This window comes from Carassius gibelio, chromosome A21 (genome assembly GCF_023724105.1).
Source record: "Carassius gibelio isolate Cgi1373 ecotype wild population from Czech Republic chromosome A21, carGib1.2-hapl.c, whole genome shotgun sequence".
NCBI classification, from domain to species: domain Eukaryota; kingdom Metazoa; phylum Chordata; class Actinopteri; order Cypriniformes; family Cyprinidae; genus Carassius; species Carassius gibelio.
The window spans coordinates 14,326,394-14,346,125 of NC_068391.1; the positions used below are offsets into that span (position 1 = coordinate 14,326,394).

Genomic DNA, 19,732 nt, shown 5'->3' on the forward strand with positions numbered 1-19,732 from the left:
TGAATTATATGCTGCAGCATTTAATAAAAGCCAACATCAAAGGGGAAGAATGAGAGAATGGAGCAGGTGGACAGAAATGCTGAACAGCTGAAGTCAAATATTTGTTTGATTATTTCTTATCTGAGAAATTACGAAATGCTTTGAAAGAGCACCCCTCTGCCCTTTTACTTTGACACTGTAAATTTTTGATTTATTTTAGATTCACGTGTAATTTTATGTAATTGGCAGGTTTGTCTGTGTAATTCTGAGGATATGGTTTTGGAGCAATACATCAGGTTTTACATTAAGCATAAAAATATGCACTTGTTGGTACGAATCCAGTGTTGGCCATAGGGTGGCCCAGACTGTAGTCAGCAGCTTACAGCATAATTTTTGCCCACCGAAGAAACTCTCAGCCAAATAAGATGTGTTATTAATGGTAGAACTCATACAACAAAAAGCATTTTAATAAGGATATGGGTGGGTGGATTGTGAGTGGCATAAAAACAAAAACAAACAGAAAACAATGTACATACATTGCAAATGGCAAAAAATGAACTTTTGCATGGCACCTGGGGATTGATGCCATTTTTTTACTTTTCTTTAGTCGTTTCTGCACAGTAAAAGCAAAAAGAGATAAAAAGAAAGGGCCAAACCAAACTAGACAAATTAGAATGTGATATCTACCATATAATGCAGTTTGTTTACCGTAGGGAGTCCAACCCCTGCGCGCTTCAAAAAAAAGAAAAAACAAGGAGGGAGAGTAAAATTACATACCATAAACTCCACAGAAGCTTTAGAAGGATTGAAATATAGCAAACTGTAAGCAAATTTGAGCATACCACCAAATGATACTAATTTCTCCGCCCTCCATTAGAATATATCTTCCCAGGAAGAATGAGAAAAAAAAAATAGCTGTTGAAATCTGTTAGTTTATGCCTAATTTCTATGGACACTGTCAACGGCAAACAGATGGCTCACATTCCATGGAGGATTTCATGTTAGTATTTGAAGGGGTAAAGGCAGAAGATAAACAATGACAAATCCATTTAGAAGCTTCGGTGTTAGTAAAAGAGAGAAAAAGAGAGAGAATTCAACTAATCTGTCAAACATGATGGTTCAGGGAGGGTTTTGAAGGAAGGGTCTTGCAGAGGCAGCAGCGTTAGAGTAAAGAATGACAGCAGCAGTAGCGACTCACTTATTAAGGTAAATGGATGACAAAAGCAAAAATGTCAACACGCGTTATGTGCTCGTTTATGCCTGCTCGGCATCTGTGAGTTCGGTACTTCCATAATTTGTCGTGGCTGTACAAAAATACAGCTCATTCGTTAACAGATGCAAAGTGCGCCCTCGGCTCTGTAAGCAACACTTGAGCTAAAGGTTATGTCAGTCAAATGGAGAAATAATCAGAGGCAGCAGAAGCGAGCAGCCATAGTGTGCGTCTATACGATGCTCTCTATATCATATAATCATATTTCAGCAATAACAGATCAAAACACTCAGGATAATAGCACTGTAAAAAACTATTGCTAACTACTACTAATCCTGCTTTTTTGAAGCCTGTGATAGAGGGACCCGTTTTCTCTTAGGTTAAATGACAAATAGTAAACATTCGCCCTTCTCCACAAGATGGAAAGCTTGCTGAATGCGGACAGATTATTTTGCTGGCATAATTGGAGCATATTCACGTTGTGGATTTAATCAGAGGCAAAACAGAGCGGTGCAGTCTGGACTTGAATGGAGTTGCCAAATCAAAACACTTCTCCTCAACAGGGACTCGCGCGCGCACACACACACACACACCCATACTGGTTAGTAACAACTGGAAGGTAATTATCACTGCTGTCTATGTCTGGAAGTGCCTGTGGCTTAATGGTACTTCAATCCTGCAGTGACCTCCAAGATTCCAACAACAGAAATATTTTGCTCTAAGTGACTCTATTTTGCAACAAAATTTATTTTGCAACCAGTGTTACATATTACCTTGTTAATTCTCTGACGGCTAGCATTTTTAGGTGGACAAGCTCCAAAACAACAGCCACTAATGGTGCTTTTCCACTGCGTGGTATGACTCGGCTTGGTACAGCTCAAGCTGCCTTTATGTACTTATTACATTAAAAAATTTACAAAATTATGACTTTATTCAGCATTGTCTTCTCTTCCAGGTCTGTTGTGAGTGTGAGTGTCAGCAGCGTCATATGTCAGCAGCATAACTGCAGTGTTGTGAATGCACTCATGACCGATCCGGAAGAGAAGACAATGCTGATTAAAGTCGTAATTTTTGTTATTTATGGACCAAAATGTATTTTTGATGCTTCAACTAATTCTAACTGACCCTCTGATGTCACATGGACTACTTTGATGATGTTTTTATTACACTTCTGAACATGGACGGTATACCGTACATGCATTTTCAATGGAGGGACTGAGAACTCTCGGACTAAATCTAAACTGTGTAACTTTGTTCTGAAGATGAACGGAGGTCTTACAGGTCGAACGACATGAGGGTGAGTTATTAATGACATCATTTTCATTTTTGGATGAACTAACCCTTTAAGCTTGAGTTAAACCAACTAAAAAAAAAACACTGACTTCAGGAAGCAACATTTTGTTGTTTACAGGTTTTAGAATTTGTTCCTGCAAAATCTGTAACAATGTTAGTGACACATCCTGTTAGGTTTAAAAACGAATATATTTCATTTGTTAACGGCCCAACTGAAGGGTCCTTCCTGAAGAAAATTTGGGTGCTCACTTTTGTTTGGAGGGACCCCATCCCCAAAAATGCAGTCTAAAATTCACCTTTTATTATAAACAATATACTCTTGATATCACAGGATTTCATATGTGGAATAACAGCTATTTCAGAACAAACACGTAGCTAAATAAAAGGTTTAGATTGACTTAAAACCATGCTTGAAATTCCCTATTAACTGATATATATCTTTAAAATAGCTGCAGTGAGAATCAGTTTTGTTATTGTGATCATCATCAAAAAAAAAAAAAAAAAAAAAATTCACACTGACCGACATTTGTTAGCCAATCAAAAACTCTGAGTTTAATTACTTTTGCTGGCAGTGCAGAAATCATTAAAAGCAGTTTAACCCTACTAAAAAAAGCAGTTTAAAAGCAGTTTAACCCTACTAACCCTACAATGACACATTTATACACCTACTTGTCACAATTATACAAGTTAACCTAAATTAAGTCATCAAATATATCAGAAAGACTAAATTAAGTTCCCTGTGGAGTAACGATCAAGTCAAGTCAAGTCACGATGTGCAAAGGTGAACGTTACCTGACGTAGGTTGCGGGACACACGGACCACATGCCAGGCATTGTCGTTGAACTTGCCGTCGGATGGCTCCACCAGAGCCTCAAAGGCACCGGAGCCCAGGTTGATCACCAGGCACACTGCCCCACTTTTCAGAGACAGATTGACATAGTCGGCAGACTTGCCGGTGTGGAGCAGGAGGCCATTTCGCTGTAGCGTTCGGAAGGACAGGGTGATTTCATCTGTGCTGCTCTGGATGGGCTTTTGGGACAGGTCGTAGCTGAAGAACTCATTACCCTTGAACGTGGCCACTGACTCCGCTTGGCCTTGTTGAAGGAAGATAGAAAAAGGCAAGGGAAAGTCATTAGAGCTGGGATGGATATGGACCAAGTGTATGAGAACTGACTCTTCTTTATATTCTCTGTATTTTATAGACTCACAGAACCAACCAAACATTTGAGAATGATCAGTGAAATAAATGAAATGGAAATGCATGTAAAATACTCATAGCATGTTTAACAACCCAGAAAAGTTTGGGCAAGACTTTAGCCTTTATGTGATTTTGGCTAATGAGAGGTTTAAGGCCACTGGCTCAAATGAAGCATAAACAAACCACAAATTAACAGTACAAGACAGCTCCAAGCATGAATCATTGTACATGTAGAAAATCTTACTGGACTACACATGCTTCTGTATTCGCACTTCCAGTAAATATGAACCACAGAGGTGAGTGATGTCACACGTGTAAATTAGTGTAATTTCCTCCAGTGCTGTGCGCATCAACTAATCGTGAAGGTCATTTATGCATGTAAAGCTTGCCGTCCTGAAATTAAACCGCAAGCGTGCAATTAAACGAGCTGAAAACGGGCTGTCAGGAATAATCTGAAATAAAACACAGCCGCACTGTTAAATAACAGTTTGATTTGCGAACGCCACTGTAAGATGTGAAACCTGTGATGAACGAGGTAGAATTTCAAAATACAGTCATTAAGAAAATAGGCGACTGAGGAAGCTTGTCAAAATATCTCATCTTCGTTATTTTAGGTTGTTAAAAATCATCACTTTCACAGACAGCTTGTTCATTTTTTTCTGGTGTCATGTGCAGCCCAAATCACGATTTATTTTTATTTATTTTTTGGATGTGCAATACTAAGTTTTCAAATTCAAGTAGTTGGTGGATTGCCTGTGTGATGTAAAGCCAAGCTCTGTATAATTAGCCTAGTTTCGAGTTTTCGAGTCTGACCACAATTGGACGTGACTCTTAAGGCAGAATGTTTACATAAGACGTGTTCAAAACAGCTAGACTGAGCAAGGCAGAAAATGCCGTTTAAAGTCTCACGCAGTTTTAATCTAGTTAACAAAATTGCTGTTAGATCATGGTGTTAATTAAATGACTGTCATGTAAACATCTTGATAAAAATGACAAAATAAATGAAAGCAAGAATTAACAATCAAAAACATCTAGAAAGAGTATGATTGTTTCAAATATTCGAAATCATAGCCTTACAGAGACTGATCTGCTTGAGTTGAAGCTAAACAGTAAATATAGTTCACTTTAAACCGAAACACTTTGATAACAGGTTAATTTTCTCCCTCAAACATGTCATATACAGAATGTTTATTAGTTATATACACAATATACACTACCATTCAAAAGTTTAGGGGTGATAAGATTATGTTACCCTTCAGGGAACTAAAGCTGCATCAAAGTGCTTTGGGAATTCCCTCTGCGTGACCACGCTCTGAATCACATGTGTAATCATTCCAATGGAAGGATGAGACGTCATGGGCGGGTGACGTCATCAACCAGGAAGCATAAAAGCATATGTGGTGGAGCCAGGGAGCGGAGCACACCGAGTCGGCTCTCAAGGAGGCCGACTGCCCGCATTGAGAGCTTCTTCCATTGCGTACACTTCGCTCCCTGAAGGCTCTCTTTGTGGAGGGAGGCTTCACCAGCATTCTTCAGGGTGCTGGTCCCGCTTACACCGAGGCAGAGCGGCTGCTGCCTTCATGGGGTTCTTCCTTCTGGGGTGAGGAATTGACACTTTGCCTGTCTTCCTAAAAGGAGGTTGATGTGGAGGGCATCGATAAGGTTTTGCCCCTGAATAGCCCCAGTATGAGGAGCTAATGGAGGTGTTTACCAATGCTGTGGCCAAGTTAAAAAATGATTGGCCCACTGAGAAGCAGGCCGAGCCGCATCGAAGCAAGTTAGATGAATGCTTTATGTGGTTGAGGCCATCACCTACATTCTGGAGCCTGCCATTTTTCCCAATCTTCATCCCTGCCTCAGACTATTATGGGAATGTGTTTGGGTTGAGTGAGCATGGTTATGCAGGGCGATGCCCCGGGTTGAACAGACACTGGCAAGTTATCAGTCCCCAGCCACAACATAGTCCTTAAAGGCTACAGCACTGCCCTGCAAGCCGCTGCGTACAACGTCAACACTGGTGTCTGCACACAAAGTCTGCGTTACAGTTGAGACTATCCTCCAATTATCATGGACTGTCGTACTCCAGGCTTTCTGTCCTGCTCCCTCTTGGGAGTCCGACCAGCAGAAGCTTAATTGTGTCCAGTGCAAGCACTGGATGCATACATCCACTGAGCTGTCCTGTGGAGATAGGCGGACCAACTGCTAGTGTTCTACTGTCCACCTAAGAGATTCTTTCATCTACAAAACAGACCCTCAATCGGTGGTTGGTGGAGTTACATATTCATTGCTTACGAGTCCTCTGATTTCTCCTCGCCATTGGGGGTTAAGACTCACTCGATCAGAAGTATGGTGGCCTCCAAGGTCTTTCTAGCATGTGTGTCCATGCAGGACATCTGTGATGCAGGGGGTTGGTCCACACGCCTAACATTTGTCAGGTTCTCAGGCTCTTCTGTTCTCTTGCCCTAGCTACACACGGGGCAGGGATTTGGACGTCTGGTGCTGTGGGTATTCTCGTTCCCAAAGCACTTCGACACAGCTTGAGTTCCTGAAGGGGGACGTCTCAGGTTACGTATGTAACCATGGTTCTCCGAAGGGAACGAGAAACTGTGTCTCGGTGACATACTTCAGACATCCCTGCCAGTGCATGCTTCACTCCTAGAAGCTGACGCTGGCTCCACTGCACGTGCTTTTAAGCTTCCTGGTCAATGACCTCACCTGCCCATGACGTCTTGCCCTTCCATGTGATTCAGAGCGTGGTCATGCAAAGGGTGTTCCCAAAGCGCTTTGACCCAGCGTCTCATTCCCTTCAGGGAACCATGGTTAAATACGTAACCTGAGCCGTTTTTGGAAGAAGTGTCTTATGCTCACCAAGGCGGTTTAAAGAGTATTATTGCTAAGTATTATTACAATTTAAAGTTACTATTTTTCATTTAAATAAATTTTAAAGTACAAATTATGTAGCAACTCAATGTAATAACTAGGCATTCTGTTAAAACTGCATTATTACATTATGTGAAAAAATTTATATTACATGGAATATTTCATTATCGCGTATATCACAAAAACCAAATAAAAACAAACCTAGAGACTGCACACATACACTGTGTGAGTTAATCTATTAAAATGCATTTAGAAAGCCTCTGCCAACACATCTCAGACAATCATGTTTTACAGCAGTGGTATAGCAATATTCGTCCTTCAGATATGCATACATAACCTGCTCAGCTGCTTAAAATTGTATGAAATATTCAATTCCAGGTTTAATCAGCAGAGCATAACATTAATTTGAAGACTTGTGATATTTCATCAAGCAAGAAGGCTCAGACCATCAGTTAGGAAAGAAATGATTGGGCACGAATCAACCAACCAGACATCTTCACCAAGGAAAAGTGACCTTGCAAAATTACAGCGGCAGAATCTTATCATAGTGCCACTTGGTTCAGTGGAGAATAAACAGCCAGAGCGCATTCCACAACAAGCACACCAACCACGTAGTGAGGAACTCTTTAAGAGATGAGAAACAAAGCCCCGCTGAGCCATGTGTGCTTAAGAGTTTTGTTTCTCTCTCTCTCTCTCTTTTATTTCTCACTGACTACAGTGTGACGCAAAGAGAACCTGACCCACAAAACACAGGGGCTATGACTAAGTAAAAAGTATATGTTTCTAACAATAAAACAAGTGACATGATGGGATTTGACAATATCAGGGAAGCTTTAACTTTTCAAAAGTGCAGTCTGAAAGTGCCTCAGATGTTACCGCTGTAGAGGCAAATTCCTCAGATAGGAACAATGCTTCTGACAAATTAATTGTGACTCAAATATATTCGCAAACAGAAAGGTGCAGCGTGTTATTAATTTTTGTATGCAATATAAAATATCTATACCAAATTTAGATTCGTTCACATTAACCAATCAGTAGACTTTGAGGTGCGTTCTGCCTGTCAGTCAATTGACATGTTCACAGGGAAGTCCAACTGTATATAGGCAGCAGGAAGCTGAGAGCGTGACAGAAGCGGATCATTCAAGTTAAAGCAGCAAATACAGGTTCATAAGCAGTTGATAGTTGTTAGTTTGTCATGAAGGAATTTTATTTTGATACCACTGTTTTTGACAAACTTTGACATGCTGAATACAACTGTATCTTCGTAGGATGGGGAATAGAATAGATTTTTTTTTTTCACAAAGTATCCTCAAAGACAACAGTACTGTATTCAACACACATTTAACATTCATAATGTGAAACAATTAATAGCATACGGTTACTTGATTTTATCAGGAAAGTGGTAGGTAGGAGAAGAAATCAATTTATAATATCATAATTAGGACATGTATTTATAAGTTTAACACATAGCCTACAAAAGCCATTGCATAAATAGATTATTATTCTAAATAGATTATATATATATATATATATATATATATATATATATATATATATAAAATGGTCAATTCTGATTCCATGTTGTCTTTAAGTAGTCAGTAGGTGTGGTATGAGGATCATTTGTCTCATGCTTGTGTGTTCCTGGTAGGCAATTTTTTATTTTTATCTTGGACCAAGATTGTTCCAAGATTGCACTAATAAACAGCAGTCCATCGATAAGGATTGTCATAATTCATACTTTCAAAATTCAACAGACTTCTGCCTGATGCCATTTAAAGTTCAGAGAGGAGAAAAAAACAACAAAAAAAAAACACCTTTTACATGTTAGCGAGACATCTTTAACTTAGTGACAAAATTTTTTTGTCAACTGGCCTGAAACTCTCACATCCCCCCATCTTTACCATTGAGCCCAATAGTCCAAAAATGGACTAAAACACAGGTTTAGCATTAATTTGAATTAATTTTCAAGGTACTTGTCTGCTTGTTCTGAATAATGTCTATTTACATTCAACATGATTAGCAATTGTGTAAATGGACAAAGTTCCACTTAAAGCACCGAATAAACACACTCTCCTTCAGACCAAGCCAGAGGAAAACAGAGCAAAAAACAACCACTGGAGTCGCCCCTTGATGCAGAGCCCGTAAAGCCAGATTTAGATATGTGCAGATATGTGGTGTGGCTGATGAGATGTCTAAATCTTCATGTCCAGCCTCCGATCACGAACTTCAAAAGAGATGAGAGAAATAAACAGAGTTCACCCTAAACCTTCAGAGCACACTGACGGGATGCTCTCAGCTAGAGTAGAATAGCCTGATTTATATACTTAAGAGTCCTTTGTGTCTTTGATATGACAAGACTGGAGCAATCAGTTCTTCAGGCATCATGACTTACTGTCATTATGCACTAATGTCGATGTCTCAAATATGAAAACACGAACACTAAACGTGAGGGGGTGTGAAATCAACAGCGACAGACTGGGAGAAGGAAAAGAAATAGGTTATGAGCTGGAGAGAAAGACAGGGAAGGAGGACAAGACATGGATTGAAGGACTTATGATCAAACAAGGGGTGGAAGGGAAAGAAATCCATTCATGGATTCATTCTCAAGCAATTCTGGCACACAAAAATTTCAATTATCAGAATGAAAAAAAATATTCATAATTCTGTTTATTGGAAAAGCATCTGAAAGACAAAACATTACAATTTAATGTCTGTGGAATATTTTCCAATATTTTTGGCTATTGGTTAACATGAGGGATGGGAATCAAGAGCAACGTAGCAATTATTATTATTTATTTTTTATTCTGCATAATTATTCATAGTAGTTTTAGTACATTCAATCCTTTCCCCACCACTGACAAGATTTTCTGTTATTTAGGATACAAAGCTTCCCTACTGACGAGTAATTCCGGTGATCTATGTTTCATTTTTATACTGTAGGGGTGCTTTGGAGGTGTTGATGGACTTTTTTTTGGTTTGAAATAGTTTTTCTTGGATGGAACTATATAAAAATGTATTTGTTCTGATATATTAATTGCTGACATTCAAACAGTAAAATATTCTGGGGGACAGATTTGGGAATAGGATCAGAAATACTGGTGGTGACTGGAAAATTAAAAATAATATTCTAACGGGAAAGAGTTAAATAAATATTAAAACGTATATAAAAAATAAAACCTTATAGACTTGTTTTTTTTTTTTTTTGTATTAGACAGAATTTTTTATGATTTTTTTTTCAGTCTTTTAAAGTCTGTATTATTGTGGTGTGTTTTGGTATTGCAGTGTACCAAATAATAATATCCACGTCACTTATGGCGCTTTTCCACTGCATGGTACGGCATGGTACAGTTCGGTACGGTTCACTTTTGGAGGGGGGTTTCCAGTGGGTACAGTACCTGGTACCTGATACTTTGGTACCTCTTCGGTTGAGGTTCCAAGTGAACCACACCATTACCAAAACATGACGTGTAATTCTGCGTAACTGAACTGGCGACACAAACACAACAGAACCACTAGATTTAAATCAGCACACCCAGCAATGTATCGAACACAACTGTTTTGAATGAGCGCACCTTTTTCCATTGTCTGTTGAGGAAGTACAGACATTCCTCTGATTGATAGCAGAAGAGCGGATCCAGCGAGAGCTTGATGGGGAGAAGAGGGATGAAAATGTTTTTCACGAGTCGAGGCAGTAGAGGCGACGCAACAATAATGACTTGAGAATAATCCTGCCCACTTTTAAGCGGCACTAAACTTCAGTGGAAACACAAACCAAGCAGAGTTGAGCCGTGCTGTATCGTATCGTTCTGAGCTGTACCGAACCGAGTCATACCATGCAGTGGAAAAGTGCCATTATTGCGTTATTAAATGGCAGATCCCTCCATTCTTCAGGGCACCAGCCAAGGACTTTCACCTTGACAATAAAGAATAAGAATTATACAAATTGGAGGAAGTTTACCTGCTGACTAATCTGAAGTGTAAGTGAGGTTCTGGTGAGCTTGTAGAGCCTCTAATTATCAATACAAGAATACAATTAAAATGAATTTATTAACACAAAAAGAGTAAAATATCACACTCACTAAATACTACTAAAGAAACTGACTAAATTACAAAGGGGAAATGACTAAACTACTAAGAAAATTTATTCAATCAAACAGAAGCTACAAACTACTACACAAATGGGTGATAACTGGATGAATGCTAAGAAATTGAGCAACAGATTAGATGAAGCAATGAATGGATAGTTATCAGTTTATTGGTTAGTCAATTGTGGTCACTCTTGATGCTGGTTTGGAATAGTAAATAAGCATAAATTGGCTATGTGTATACACTGACCCTGGATAATAATAAGTCTCTACACAAATAGCAATCTCATACAGCAACAACCTAATATCAAGACCTCTGGGAAAAGATTTGGTAAGCTGACATTCCACTTGGTCAGGTGAGCAATCCACCAATGGGAAATGCTTTCCACTGGTTTCCTTCCGGTCACAGTGGGAGTAGACTGGATTACTTTCCACAGTTGTAGAACTGCATCAAGTGCTGGAGGTTCACTGGAAAAGCTGTTATTCCTTCCGGACCTACGCCATAGGCTATACGTCAGTTTTCATTTATACTTCTGTGTCGTTTTCCAAGTCTACATGCAGTACTACATGCTAGTATGCAGTGTCTAAAGCCTTGTTGCTTGTGTAACCCGCAGACTACAGCAAAAGCCAAAGAAGAAGCGATTTGTTGGAGAAGCATTATAGCAGTGATGGAGGCAAATAAATGTAAAATCATTAAATCATTTTTGAAAACTACAAAAAGGAGTCTGATGTATAATGCTATGTAGGCTAGTAAAATAAGTGAAAAGACACTTGTTGGTGTAACATTAAAATATATTAAAATGCACATAAACACACAAAACTCAAGTACACATGGAGGGAGGGGTTCTAGTAGACCAATCACAGTCTGTGTAGAATTGATGCGCTGTTATATTTTTGGAGAGGTGCACGTCAGGCTACAGCATAGGCTCCAGTTTAGGATGTGCGTCTATGCGTACGCTACGGCATAGGTTTGATGAAGTATAAATCAGCCCTTACTGCTGGCCAGAACTGTTTGGTGTCCCTAATGACTCAGGTTGTTTGAAATTTAGCACCTTGACGCAGAGAGTCTCCCCTTCCCACCATCTCTAACAATCCTAATTACAATGGTCCTTTAAGGGACGTTTACACTACAACATTTTTTGGCCAAAAACTTTAAACTTTTTTTTTTTTTTTTTTTTGCCTGTTTGTTTAAACGGCAATGGCATTTTGGGGACTGAAAACACATATATATATTTTTTTTAAATGGGTTTCAAAGTGCAAGTTTTTGAAAATGCCACTGTTCTTGTTTCTGTGTAAACACCCAATATGGGAATCTTTGAACATGGTGATGTCATGCGCATACTTAGTACGTGTTCGGTATGTAGACATGCACAGTACGTGTCGATTTTAAAGGGAAGCACAAACATATATACACCGCAATGGCGGATTACATGGTATTATGGTTGCTGCTCATGAGTTTGAATTGTTAATTCTTCTCATGAAGAATTGTTACAGAAATCATATTCCCATCAAACATCACTCTTTTTCCTACAGAAACCAAAAGCTCCTGAATGACAGTTGGTGGTATTTGTAGATTGGATTGTACCAAATTATTACAGGGGATTGAACAGAATAAAGCAAGTAAAAAGAAAACTGTAGCAATTAAAAACAATAATGATGAAGTTCCAGTAATTAAGCATGTGACCGACGGGAGAGAAGACAGGCCACACCATGAAGCCAGACTGAATGCTGCACAGTGGGAAGTAATGGCAATCCAAATGTAATCTAAGCGTTATTATTCCAGCAAACTGTGTCCTCTTATGAGAATGCAGCATCTGAGGCTCTCATCACGACCTCTCCCTCTGTCTGGCTGAGCTCAAAGTGCGTATCTGAAGCAGACATGTCCAATTAAAGATACACACATGCTCCAACCTCACAGCTTCTGATGAGACAACAGGGACAAATACGACACAGAACTCATTCTTAATGTCATGTGTGGTGGTGTGGTTATGTGTTGCTTATTCTGACAGGTTGGTATGTCTGCTGCTTGGGGAGAGTGAGAGAGAAATATCAACAGCTGATTAAGTCAAGGCCCTGCAGCAGCCGAAGCCATTTGCTTTGCAGATTAAACATGGCTACGAGAGAGAGAGAGAGAGAGAGAGAGAGAGAGAGAGAGAAATGGAGCAAGAGAAAGAGGAGCAAGGGAAAGCAATTCTATTGGAGTTAACTGTGCTATTTCCCCCTTTGTGCAGATTGAAAATGAGACTGGCCACGACAGTAATGTGCATCAAGGGACACCAGCATTCAAAGAGCACTAAATCAACAACAATAAAACTAGCACCAATGTTTTCATTGAGAATAACGCAACACTGTAAAAAACACATATAAAGAAATATGATGGAACAAATAAGCCCTAATATTAATTGCATATTAATACTAGCCTGATATTAATAATAATAATAATAATAATAATAATAATAATAATAATAATAATAATAATAATAATAATAATAATAATTGTCTTGAAATTGTCAAAGGCAGCAGAGACAGGCGATATCTTTGACTATCGTTGATATACAATATATTGTCTACCGGCATGACTTGCAGTGCACACAGTCTAGATTCATATTAAGGGCATGTAAATGCATGAGTTCGATCTGGAATACATATGGACTTAATTGATTTGTGAGAGAAACAGAGCAGAAATAAATTAACAGAAGTTTCCCAAGAGGGAGATGACAACAGTCTCAAAGCGGAGTCTCCCTGGTCTTTTCTGAACATTTCTTTTCTCCTCCCCAGCCCTATGGTGTCATTAGACCTCATCTTTAAAATATTAAAAGCACCCACAGGCCACTTTGCTCTGCTGGATTTCACAGATAAAATCTGTCCTTAGAAGAAAAAGAGGGGCGTTTTCATACAAACAGTATGTCACCATACTGAGGACGGTTGTCAGCAATCTGATCAAAGGGCTTACAACAAATGTTAAAAACTCTTACTCTGTGAAATACACATAATGAACAACTAAAATCAAGGGAATTTATCTTCAATAGATTTTTTTAATCAAAGCTGCCTTCAACATTATTCATAAATTTACTGAGAATCCCTTTAATTCAATAGCTGTACTTGAACTGAATTTGAAACAAATATGTTGTATAACTATGATTCAAATGAGAATTTGAGTAGAATAAAAAAAAACAACTATACAATAATTTCTTAGCACGTTTACAGCACAAGTATTCCCCAAAAAACATGTTATATTGCACGTCAAAGAACGTCACATCTTCGTCAAGAAATATTAGAAATCTGATGTTAGACATTATTTAAAAAGTTTCCTGATTGGGCATGACACCTCTGATCAGAATGATTCCAAACAGCTGATAAAAGATCCACAAGGAATCCACACAACTCCAGTCCATCAATCTAGTGAACTAGAAAGCTATATGTTTGTCAAATCCATCATTAAAGGGATAGTTCATCCAAAAATAAAAATTCTGTCATCAAAGGAAGATATTTAGAAGATTGCTGGTAATCAAACAGTTGGTGGTTCCCATAGATTTCCATACTGTAGTATTACTTTTCCTACTACGGAAGTCAATGGGAACCATCAACTTTTTTATAACCAGCTATCTTCAAAATATCTTCTTTTAGAATGTTCAATTTTGGACCGTTTTCACTTGTAAACAGTGCTTGATCTGTGTATATTTCTCTCCTGATTCAGTGAAGATAGCTTTTTCACTGAGACAACTTTGGTTTTGCTGGAACCAGCGGTTTGAAGTTAAAAATATTTTGATGCCATTTCACTTCTCAAAACATTAATTATTGGACTGGAGTTTTGTGGATTACTTGTGGATCATTGTGATGTTTTTTTTTTTTTTTCAGCTGTTTGGACTCTCGTTCTGATGGCACCCATTCACTGTGGAGGATCAATTGCTGGGCAAGTGATGTAATGCTTAATTTCTCCAAATCTGTTCAGAAATAAACTCATCTTCATCTTCCATGGTCTGTGGGTGAGTACAATTTTAGTTACGATCTAAAATAGAGAAAAAACACCAAAAGGAAAGTGTTTTCCATCAGAAATATTTAGAGGACCAACTATACTGAACAGTATAAATAAAAGTACCAATTGTAAATTTGAATCTCTCTCTGTAACATTTTGTCCTGCATGGTCAATAGACATTCACAATATTTGTTCCACGTGCAGCTTTGCACAGCACCCTGGTAAAGCCCCTTATCTCCAAAGCAATTCATCTCCTGCTGTAATGCAGCATATACTTGCAAATAGGTTATCCCTTGATCTGGACTCTTGCTGTGAAAAAAGATAATCCCTGTCACAGGTCACCGGCCTCTCATAAATAATACTAAGAAAAAAAGGAGTTAAACAAAAGGCCAATTTTGCAGTGATGCAATCTAGTTGCAAAATAATTCAAACAGTTCTGGCAACCTTTGATTCTTTATATCTATAAAGCTGTTGTGTTTAAAATGCAGGTAAGAGCGCTATTACATTCGTGTAATATTCCAGCAAGATCATGCAGCTTTCTCTTAGGGAGCTTCAATCAACAAACCATCATTATCGTCGCATGAGCATATTTCACAGGGAGGAGAAAAGATTCTCACAATCACAGCCTCAAGGGAAGATCATTATCTGTCGAAAGAGAACAACCTGTGCAATTATTTTTTTTCTCTAGTGGACTGCTACCACTTGCTGTTTATCAGTTTAAAACAGTGGAAAAATGAAATATATACATGTGTGCTCAGAAGTTTTCATACCCACATTTAAATTAATAAATAAATAGGTAGATAGGTACAGGTAGGTTTCTTTCTCTCAAAATATTTAGACTGGGTAAGACAGTGTATGATTTTACATTTTGCGTCAGTAGTAATAAATTACAAACAACTCCTAAAACTAAAAATTAATAAAAATGATTCCTATTATTTTTTATAAATAGTGAAAAAAAAAATATCTACAAGTTATTTAAATACTTATGAGTAGAACTGCATAACGAGTTTGCTCATAATGCTGATAACTAATAACTTCCCCATACATCCACAAACATGTAATCTTAACATACATATGTCGACAACAACCTGGCACCATTTCTAGCACAGCAGTGATGACCAAAGACTGAAAATCAATACTCATGGTGAGGCTTTCCTATATTAGTGTCTCTCTCTCTCTGTGTGTGTGTGTGTGTGTTTGTGTAAGAGGGGGCATGAGCTGTGGTTTGGTCCTCTGAAGCTGTCATCACTGTGGAAAGCTAAAGAGATTTTGTGATTGGCAGAGGCTCTCTGCTGGGGGGGAGGGGGAGGGGTATGTTCCAGAAGTGTCGGCAGGTAAATGGAATTTCTGATTATGGCAGACTAAACGTGGCGAACCGCGAGACAACAGAACTTCTCAAGCAATCACTGCTATACCTGCTCCTAACAGCTGTGTATTACTGCATCATACTGGAAGACTATGTGCTACCTAGACAAATCAATGAACGCATCAATACTACATAATTGTTATATGAGATAAATATAAGGCACCAAAATAAACATTTAAACACCTGGAACCTGAAAACTGAATGATGAGTCTCCTGGCCTGAATAATAAATAATAGATAAAAACAAGGCTGTTTCAGAAGGTTAGTAACTTACACTGCTACCTAAAATACCCAATTTGAGACTCGTATGTTCATTAAGGATGCATTTAATTGATAAAAAAATACAGTAAAGGCCGTAATTTTATAAAAGTATTACTACAACTTAAAATTAACATTTTCTTTTTTAATATATTTTATATTAAAAATGCATTGCGTCCATACTAATTCAAATAATTTCTTGACAGACAGATTCTGAAACCGAGCACATGTCCGTAATCCAAATATATTGACAGCTTCAGTATTATGCAGTGCAACATGTTAGTCACTTCTTGTCTGCCTGATAAGGTGGCAACAGTTCTCAAACAAATGTCACCCCCACCGCAGGAGCAAACATCAGTAGACTGACTCAGATGTGCTGGAGAGATGAAACGGGGAGATTCCAGACCCCACAGCATTGGCCCAGGCTTGTGTCATTTGCAGAGACCACGACTCAAACCAACATGTGCTCATGTGTGCCGGTTATATAAAGCCATTGTAGGTTGATTTGCTGAGGTTTTGGTAAAGGTTCAGAGTAACTATTGTAGCTTGTTTGCAGTACAGTTTGTTTGCGATTAGTACACAATCATCTGATAATGATGATTTGATCTAAATTACAATCCTTGTGCACTTTAAATTCCAAATGTGAATTTCATTCAACAGGCTTAAATACAGAGCGGCTCCAGAATGTTTGCAGTAAAAGTGTTCAACAATGGTTCAAGTCCATTCAGCAGCTGCGAAAGCAAAGCACTCTAGGAGTCTTATTCATTTTAAAATGTGCTTAATAGCAAATATTTGTGGCCATTACAGGTTATTAAAGTTAGCAACAGTGACACAGAAGAGGGATTTCTTCCACTTAAGCAATTAAAGACTGAAAAACATGAAGATCATCAACAAAACTACGACCTGATACATACAGAAACTGAAAGATGTTGCTTTATGTGGAAAGGCGGTTTTGAGTTTCTGTATCTACCTTGTAGTTGTTTTTGTTGATGATCTTAATGCTTTTGAGTCTTCATTTGCTGAAGTGGAAGAAATATCAGTAATATATCCAATTATATTACTATAGTTAAACTTATATATTGGCTATTTTATATATACATGATATTGATAGGCTATTATTACACCAAGTGCAATGTATTTACAATATTCCATTCATCTTTATTAATACAATTCTAATTAGGCTACTACTACTACTACTCTACTCTATATATATATATATATATATATATATATATATATATATATATATATATATATATATATATATATATATATATATATATATATATATATATATATATATATATATATATATATATTTTTTTTTTTTTTATAATACAAAGATAATTAGACAACTAAACTTTGATTTAATCTAGGTAAGTTTACTAGTGCAACTCACCCTTAATTTATTTGTATAAACCATTAGCCAAAAATTCATGATCAGGACTGCAGTGCACTACTTGGAGTGACAGGGAGAACAAAAAGCACAGAGAAATGGTATAATGCTGGAACCATGGCTTTATGGTAAGCACATGTGCATAGGCCTGTCGCGATAGACGATAAATCAATTAATCGCATGATAAGAAAAATGAGCTAGATAATTGTTTTTGGTCGTGATAATTTCTTTTTTCAATTTTAATTTGAAAAAAATTTAACATGTCAAGATGTGTGGTTAGTCTGGAGCGCAGCCTGTGGACAGCCCGCAGCAGAAAACACCCTCTCCGATGGCACAGATGTCTCGGGAATAAAGAGATAATGTCTCGCTAGAGTGACCAGCTTTGGGAAGCACTTTTCATTTTCTTGTGGATGTTTGCTTCGCAAATGAAATTTCATTGTACTTGCACTACTGCTTTATTTTAATATAGCGTAGGTAATTTTGCAAGTAACTTTGTTACGAAATGGGCCTACTTTTCGCTCGCTTCATTTGGCTTGCTCAGCTAAATACGTTTGTAGGCGTGTAGTTGAGTGTGTCAACGCACCCAGTGAGTTCACACATACATGCGTGCACGCGTCGTTTTCTCCTTTCCAAAGCGCTCGGGCAGTTGCGCTCCTGAGGCGTCTGTCGTTGCTAAGCATCCATCAGCTGCGATCTCCGTTACAACAAGGAAATTTCATTAATGGATTTCCAGCACCGAAAAACCCTTGCTGTAACTCTGCTACAAGATTTATTTCGAAGAAAAGCAATAATCTCTGCAGTGTTTGGGTGCACCACATTTTTTTAAAAACAACTGGGAATTTCATCCCGAAGTATGCTGATTGAGCTGGTTCTTGTCACACGCGCTTGCGTCATTCTGAAAAGCTGAGATGTTTTTAACTCGACGTGGTGCGGACGTGCCTGGAAAAAATTATCGTGTCGCTTCCATTATGAGCGCAAACCGCATTTGAAATAAAAAACTTGAGCAAAAAAAAAAAAAAAAGATGTGATATGTGAACGGTCAAATCATTGGTCAAAATGTTTACTTTCGGTTAACGGTTAAACGGTCAATATGAGCATCCCTAACTGGCATATAAACATAATATAACATACAAAATTAATTAGTTTAAGCCACACAAAGTCAACATGTTGGTATTTCTTGCTCTGAATCTGCCATAAAATAAAATTAAAGTTTATTGATATTTGAAAAGGTGTACCTGCGTTATTATTCCATTATCATTATATTAGTTGAAACTGGTCTTAGAACGACAATATTATCGTTTATCGCTATAATTTCTTGGACAATTTATCATCCAGCAAAATTTGTTATTGTGACAGCCAGTGTTGGGAAGGTTACTTTGGAAATGTAATAGGTTACAGATTACAAGTTACTCTGTTTAAAATGTAATAGTAGTGTAACTTTTTCAATTACTTTATTAAAGTAATGTAACTAATTACTTTTGAGTACTTTTGATTACTTTTCTAAATTTGTGAACATTATAATAAATAAAAGCATATATATCAACTCAAATAAAGTTATCTAATAAGCATGTGACATATGCTGTTTAATAAACTCCTGAAACATTGGTGTTTTTTTTTTTAAACTGCTGTCTCTTTATATATGATATGATGATAGTTTTCTCAAAATAAGTAAAATGCATGAAGTGACAGAGCAGTTTTAGAAATTATGTGTATGTGCTCGTGTACTCCTATATTGAGACGGCAGAGGTTGAAAACACTGCGAGCTTCAGTAGGCCTATGTGTAGTAAATGAAACTGCATGTCTTTGCCATTAATTTACAGGAGGGGCAGACTGGGAAAAAAAAATCTGAATGGAAAATTCAAACTCATACAAACAAATTCATGGACAATACTATTTTTTGTATGGACCTGACATAAAAAAGGTTTAAATCTTTAATATGGGGACATGTCAAATAATTAAAAGTTCTCTCCTGAACGGCACCTTCACTTCCATTTTTCTCTTCAGTCTCATTATTTTGCCCCCTTATCCATCTTAATACTCAAGATTGAACAAAACTGTACTTTACAATACAATACTCTACAATACTACAATA

The 19,732-nt window shown here is 37.7% G+C and overlaps 1 protein-coding gene across 7 annotated transcripts in view; it reads right to left on the reverse strand.

Moving 5' to 3' along the window:
• The window catches only part of LOC127941558 (neurexin-2-like), a 357,596-nt gene that overhangs the window by 235,934 nt on the left and 101,930 nt on the right, over nt 1-19,732 (reverse strand). For 5 of the 7 annotated variants that reach the window (XM_052536726.1, XM_052536729.1, XM_052536725.1 and 2 more), the window contains one exon: nt 3,275-3,576. In XM_052536726.1, coding sequence (XP_052392686.1) covers nt 3,275-3,576 — 302 coding nt within the window. Of the gene's footprint in view, nt 1-666; nt 712-3,274; nt 3,577-19,732 lie in introns of all 7 variants that reach the window. The other 2 variants (XM_052536723.1, XM_052536721.1) reach the window with 2 other exon arrangements.